At 44.3% G+C, this 7,533-nt stretch overlaps 1 protein-coding gene across 1 annotated transcript in view; it reads right to left on the bottom strand.

The window, feature by feature from the left end:
- LOC121858400 (proline-rich protein HaeIII subfamily 1-like) overlaps positions 1-7,256 on the bottom strand; it is a 13,128-nt gene extending 5,872 nt beyond the window's left edge. Inside the window, exon 1 of the mRNA XM_042354846.1 lies at positions 7,126-7,256. Within this exon, the coding sequence (XP_042210780.1) occupies positions 7,126-7,256 (131 nt within the window). The remainder of the gene's footprint in view (positions 1-7,125) is intronic.
- Positions 7,257-7,533: the final 277 nt, after the last annotated feature.

Genomic DNA, 7,533 nt, shown 5'->3' with positions numbered 1-7,533 from the left:
TATTGTGACGGTGTGTTGTGTTGTGTGACGTGGGAAGGCGAAGTCATACACGATTCTTATGACACTGACACTAAAGTCGACTGATGGGTTTCTGGCGAGCATCGTGATGGATAGCCACCACCACTACTCCCACCACCACCACGCACCACTACCACCACCACGCACCCTCACCCTCACCATCACTACCACCGTCACACACCACTACTACCATCATCACCACTACTACTACTACCACCATCACCACCACATCTGGCCGTATACCCCTCAAGCAGATGTGAACAAGACTAAATGTAAAGTGTGTGGCCAAACATTTGAACACTACGCCCTTGACTGTGTGAAGATAGAACCTTTTAGGGACAGGTCCAAACACACTGTGTGTGAAATGGCACAACACTTTATCTCTAATGGCAAGATAGCCGACATATTAAAATTGTATCCACTTTTTTGGACTCGGTAGATATATCATATCCCATGTGTAGAACCAAGCCTCTCACGCAAATGTGAATAAGTAAGTGTGCGGCCAGACATACTGCCTCACACTCCTGTACCCTTTATGTATAGAACTAAAGAGAGAATTTATTTGAAATACTCTAACATTCAATGCCATAATATCCTGACCACTGGGGTTAGTTATAGACACCTTTTGTGACCTCTACTCTGAAATCCTCTTGTGTTACCGCTCACAGGATGAGTATGGGGGTGCACAATAAACTAGCCGGCGTACGTAGCACAAACAAAACAAAAACATTACCACCACCTGCACCAGCACCACTGAGAGCGTGCCTGAACCCATTTCATACACCTGATGGAGACTGATGTGACACACTATGCAGATATGAAATTAGTGATTGATATAATTTTCTCTTGGGCGTGATCCAACTTTTATTCTCGCGTGTGGATTCAGTACCGTAGGCAGGTTAATTAATTAGACTCGATTATTATTTTAGTGATGATTTACCGTATTAGTGAAGGTAAGGCTGTGAAGAATGAATTGCAGAAAAAGTTATTTGAATCCTACATCGAAATTAATCAGGAGTGTGTGTGTGTGTGTGTGTGTGTGTTAGCAACCAAATAATCCGATAAAACAAAACTAGTGTTAGATAAGTTAGGTTGGGTTGGTGAGGTTAGGTTAGGTATTAAAGAAAGTCTCCTCACATTCGTTTATAAATGTATTTCTCATGGGAGATTGGTTTGTGTATGGTGACTCGGGTGTGGGCAGTCTGAATGATTTAAAACTCCAGGTAAAGGGGTTTGATAAATTTCAGGTGTAGGCGAGTAATAGAGACATTATGGAGGAAAGGAAACTGCAGGTAAATAGTGATAGAGAGGGACAATGAGACACACGCACACATACACATACAAAAAACTACACTGCTTTTCGAACCCACACACTGCCTGGCGAGGACTCACGCTTACACCACCAAGCACAGAAGCACGCGCAAACCCCTAATGGAACAATATTACTTTAGGCCAAAAGTGTCTTCATTTTCTTTGTGTGTGTGTCTGTGTGTCTCATTTTCCCTCTCTATCACTATTTACCTATCACTATTTACACACACACACACACACACACACACACACACACTATTTTTTATCACGTCAAGTAAACATTTCCTCAATTACAGAAAACCTCCGAAAACCGGAACGAACGATATATTTGTTTTGTATGAGGCGAGGCTGAGTCTTCGTGTTCAAGTATCGAGCAGAGGAGAGAGGGAGAGAGGGGGGGGGGTATAAGAGGTAACAGAATGAGAGAGAGGAAGTTTGGGCGTGGCAGGGAGGGAGGGAAGTAGGAGGGTAAGGTGTGTGAGAGGGAGAGGGAACAGAGGAAGTGAGTGGGATGCAGAGAGGGAGTTGTAAGAGTAATAGAGATTGAAGGTAGGATGTGGGAGGGAGAGGGAGAGGAAGAAAGGAGTATCAGGAAGGGAAGGGAGTAAGGTGGGAGGGAGGAAGTTAGGGCAGGGAGTATCAGGGAGGAAAGAAGCGAGGGAAGGGAGTATCAGGGAGGAAGAAGGGGGAGGGAGTATCAGAGGAAAGAAGGAGGGAAGGGAGTATCAGGGGAGGAAAGAAGCGAGGAAGGGAGTATCAGGGGGAGAAAGAAGGAGGGAAGGGAGATCAGGGGAGAAAGAAGGAGGGAAGGAGTATCAGGGAGGAAAGAAGGAGAAGGAGTATCAGGGGAGGAAAGAAGGAGGGAAGGGAGATCAGGGGAGGAAAGAAGCGAGGGAAGGAGTATCAGGGGAGGATAGAAAGAGAAGGGAGTATCAGGGGAGGATAGAAGAGGGGGAGGGGAGGAAAGAAGCGAGGGAAGGAGATCAGGGGAGGATAGAAGCGAGGGAAGGGAGTATCAGGAGGAAGGAAGGAGGGAAGGGAGTATCAGGGGAAAAGAAGCGAGGGAAGGGAGATCAGGGAGGAAAGAAGGAGGGAAGGAGTATCAGGGAGGATAGGAAGGAGGGAAGGGAGATCAGGAGGAAAGAAGGAGGGAAGGAGGGAGAAAGAAGAGGGAAGGGACAGGGGAGGATAGAAGGAGGGAAGGAGCATCAGGTAGGAAAGAAGAGGGAAGGAGATCAGGGAGGAAAGAAGCGAGGGAAGGGAGTATCAGGGGGAGGAAAGAAGCGAGGGAAGGGAGTATCAGGGGGAGGAAAGAAGCGAGGGAAGGGAGTATCAGGGGGAGGAAAGAAGCGAGGGAAGGGAGTATCAGGGGGAGGAAAGAAGCGAGGGAAGGGAGTATCAGGGAGGAAAGAAGCGAGGGAAGGGAGTATCAGGGGGAGGATCAGGAAAGGAAGGGAGAACACATGATGAATGACCTGACCTTCCAATATTGAAGTTTCCCATCAACAATAAAAAAACACCTATAATCAGTTTTCTCTTTTTTCCCTTTTTGCAACATAAAAACTTCGCGTGACTACCTCGTGATAGCATCCCACCCACGGAGAGTAGTCACGTGAGCCTTGTTTAAGGTGGTGGCTCAAACGTCAGTAAGAGATAGCCACTCAGATGATGATGATGAGAGAACAGAGAGAAAAGAGAGAGAGAGAGAGAGAGAGAAAACATCTGGGTATAACTTGCTCGTGCCATGACACATCGCCACCATAAGACAGGAGAGACTGGAGAAGGTTCGCCTGGCAGAGCTTTTATAAGAATGTCATTGTGGGTTGAAGGAAATCGCCTGCAGACGCTGTTGATTTGTTCTTGTGGGCGCTGCTATGATACACTGTTTTATTATCTAGTTTCTCCAGTTAGTATCCAGTCTTCCAGTTAAAAATTTTCTTCCACTTAGTAACCAGTTTTCCATTTAGTATCCAGTCTCCCTGTTGGTAACCAGTCTCCCAATTAGAAATTTTACTAACCAGTCTCCCAGTTAGTAACCAGTCTCTCAGCTAATAACCAGTCTACCAGTTAGTGACCAGTCTCCCAGTTAATAACCAGTCTACCAGTTAATAACCAGTCTACCAGTTAGTAACCAGTCTCCCACTTAATAACCAGTCTCCCAGTTAATAACCAGTCTCCCAGTTAATAACCAGTCTACCAGTTAATAACCAGTCTCCCAGTTAATAACCAGTCTCCCAGTTAATAACCAGTCTCCCAGTTAATAACCAGTCTACCAGTTAACTAGCCAGAGTCCAAGATGTTTAAATTCCACGTTCCATAACCCAACAAGAGTGGAATTTCAAACAGCAACATTAAGCAAGTCCAGCCATGTTGTGTTGTAGCTGCAGTACCCACCTTGTGATTATATACCTGCACGATTATTGCAGTTGAGTAATAAGTTCCCCGGTGTACATAAAGGACCTTGGGTGGTAATAAACACAGGGTAACTTTGTTGGGTCATGCTTGGTCAAATTGTCTCATTGTTTACCGTTTTTTTGTGTATACCTGCACTCTCTAGGTATATATTGCTGCTGATATACCTGTAATAGCTATATACAGGCTGAATCAATGTTAACTTGTATGACGAATTTTAAAAGAAATGTATAGTTATATATTCATTTATCTTTCTTTATCTATAGTTTTGTATCTATATCTGTTTATCTATGTATCTTATTTAGAATCCAATACAAGGTCGTTATATTCTCTCTAGCGTCGATGAGAGAGCTAAAGCTTTATGACTGCTATCTCAATAAGAACAAACTGCTTCATTGTGTGTGTGTACTGTATTGGTTGTCTGCGATAAGATAAGCAAGGCGCTGATTGGTTGATTGTGACAAGATAAGTAAGATGCTGATTGGCTCTGTGTCTGTGTGTGGTATTTTCTCATAAAGGGAATCACTTTCCACATTATCAAATAGAGAGAAATACTTAAGAAACCGTAAAGATAATTACTTTTCAAACTTTAAACTAAAAGTTGCTTAAAATAGACTTGTTCATTTAAAGGTGACCAGAATACCCGATGAGACAGAGAGAGAGGATTATGTAAGGGTGTTTTTTTGTGTGTGTGTCCCTCCCTCCCACTCCGTTTCCCTCCCGTTGTTCAGTGTATTCTCCCTCCCTCCCTCCCTCCCTCCCTCCCATCATTCACTACCCTTCCATCCGTGACTTGGCGAGTTTCAACAAAAAGGTTTGGGTTTACAACTTCACAGTCAGCTGATCACTGTTCATGAAAGAGTTTACAGCCTGGCGGACACTCTGCTTCTGCTGCTGTCCTCTGGTTGTGGCCGTGTTAGTGGGTGTGGGCGTAAAAGTGGGTGTGGGTGTGTAAATAGCTATGGCTGTATAAGTGGGTGTGGTTGTGTAAGTTGGTGTAAAAGTGGGTGTGGGTGTAAAATTGGGTGTGGTTGTGTAAGTGGGCGTAAAAGTGGGTGTTGCTATGTAAAAGTGGGTGTGGCTGTGGCTGTGTTAGTGGGTGTAAAAGTGGGTGTGGGTGTATCGTTTAGACTGTTTGAGTTAAAAAGAGTGACTGGATTTGCTCTGATAAGTGTAATCATGGCTATATGGTCGCAACACTGTTTGTTAGATTCTACACCGGAAACTGTGCTTTGAGGACTTCATGTCTGTCTGTCTGTCTGTCTGTCTGTCGGTCTCGTGGTTTTTGCTGTAGCCAATTTCTTTGGATTTTAAAAAGTGAAATATGTCTCGTGATTGTGTTATAATAATAATAATAATAGTCAGTAATGGTAACCTAATTAATAACAGCTTATCGACATGACAGACAGACAGACATACAGATATACATATCAATAATTATATGGCTGAGTTATTTCAACCTAGAGTTAATAACATGAGACAGTTTGATATCATGTGGCACACGAGGTATTTGCGCTTTAACTGGTATAAGTGCCCTGTTACACACACACACACACACACACACACACACACACACACACACACAGACACACACACATATCAGGTTACAATAACACAAAATCACTGTGCCATTCTCTGTTAGGCGGTGAAAGTAAATGACAGTGACGGCAGTGATATTTGTGTGTGTTCACTGCATGATGATGAACACTTACTAACTCTGCAATAGGTAACTTAACAATGTATTTTTTCCCTAACTAATGGTGGGGATGTTCATGGAGTTTGTTCATCTTGGCGACATTAGATAATTGGTGAAGTTTGTTCTGTAATATAATCTAAATTTTGTTGTGGCTGTGGAGAGAGAGAGAGAGAGTGAACCATGAGCTGTTACTTTCTACTTAACAGTTCCCTCTTTTTCTTTGCCTTTCTCTTCCTGTCTTTTATACACACACACACACACACACACACACACACACACACACACACACACACACAGGAATATGAAATCGAATACAATTATCATGACAAAAAAATATTAAGACAACACAAATTATTTTTTCTCAATGTTTTAAGTCCCTTAATACTTTAGAATCCACTTATGTTTTAGAAGGAACTAAGCTGTATCTAGTCTATTTACAGCTGCTGTGGAGATAATTATGTGCTGTTATTGCTGTTTTACCTTCAACACGGATGGTTACTTTACACACTCGAATTCACCGCTGCTGTTGTGTTGCTGTGACTGCTGTCTCCCGTAGACTTTACAGCTTTTATTGTCTGTACTGTACTAATTAACTACCATGGCCAACACTCCTATTACCAGCGAGGCGCCACACGGGAATGACTAATTGAGAAAATTAATTAATATGGTTTGGGAGGAGGAGGAGGAGGACAGGTTAAGGTTGTTTGCTGGGAGGAGGAGGAGGACAGGTTAAGGCTGTGTGCTGGGAGGTGGAGGACAGGTTAAGGTTGTGTGCTGGGAGGAGGACAGGTTAAGGCTGTTTGCTGGGAGGAGGAAGATGGGAGGACAGGTTAAGGGTTGTGTGAGGGAGGACAGTTAAGGCTGTGTGTTGGGAGGAGGATGAGGAGGCAGGTGGGCTGTGGGGGAGGAGGACAGGTTAAGGGGGGAGGAGGACAGGTTAAGGCTGTGTGCTGGGAGGAGGAGGACAGGTTGGGTTGTGTGCTGGGAGGAGGAGGACAGGTTAAGTGTGTGCTGGGAGGAGCTAAGGATACTGGGTGGTACTCGGTAACTAGGAGGTACAGGGTGATGCTTGGGGGGTGTTGAGTATGAGGGTGTAAAGGTGTCCTCAGTTACCTGTGATATTGGTGAGGTGTTAGCAGGGTGGTGAAGGAGTAGGTGGGAGGGAGAGAAGAGGATCAAGTGAAGGGAGAACAGGAGAGTGAGGGAGGGAGGGAGGGGAGGAGAAAGGAAAGCAGGAACAGAAAGAGAGAATAAGTTAGAGACGAAGACGAAAAAGAAGGAGAAAACGAATTACTGTATAGTGGGGTACAGTAGGTAGACACAGTGAAATATGTGAAGTGAAATAACACACACACACACACACACACACACACACACACACACACACACTGAAAAAGTCACCCCCTTTTCACTCTCTTTCAAACAGAATATGACAATCCCCGAACGTCATCCTAAGTGTTTATCACATATTAAGAATGTTGTCGACCTTTCACCTAAGTAACAAAAAAAAGAAATATAACACGATAATGATAAGAACTATTGTTGGTATGACACAATGGGTGAAAGTGAACGGAGGAGAGTATGTTGTGGGGGGGCATCATTGTGTGGTGCAGTGTCACGTGTCATAAGGCGGGAGTGAAGACGCCACACTTGTTAGGTAAGATTTAGGTGACGCCCGACTGACCTACTGTTTGAAGGTGAAAGTGATTACTCGACGCGTTTGGGATAGTTCACCGTAGTACCAAGTCATCGGTAACGTGGTCGACACTACAGCCTTCACTTCCTGCTGTAAAATTAGCCTCGTAGACTGTGAGTGCATCTTGAACCAACGCCCCTTGGGACAGGTGAGCGGTGTATCCACTCGGCCGCCGCACGCCACTTGTATACTTGACTCGGCTGGTAATAATTCATAGTTTTTGTTCCTCCTGCTGGTGGTGACCTGCTATCACTACTGACCTGCTTCTGCTACTGACCTGCTTCTGTTACTGACCTGCTTCTCTCACTGACCTGCTACTTTTGCACTTTCTACATGTTTTTATTGATGCTGCTAATGTTGCTGGTCATTCGTGTGTTACTTGAAGAAAATTATTTTTTGC

Source organism: Homarus americanus, unplaced genomic scaffold, assembly GCF_018991925.1.
Source record: "Homarus americanus isolate GMGI-L3 unplaced genomic scaffold, GMGI_Hamer_2.0 scaffold57980, whole genome shotgun sequence".
Lineage (NCBI taxonomy): Eukaryota > Metazoa > Arthropoda > Malacostraca > Decapoda > Nephropidae > Homarus > Homarus americanus.
This window is presented reverse-complemented; position numbering and strand designations above follow the sequence as displayed.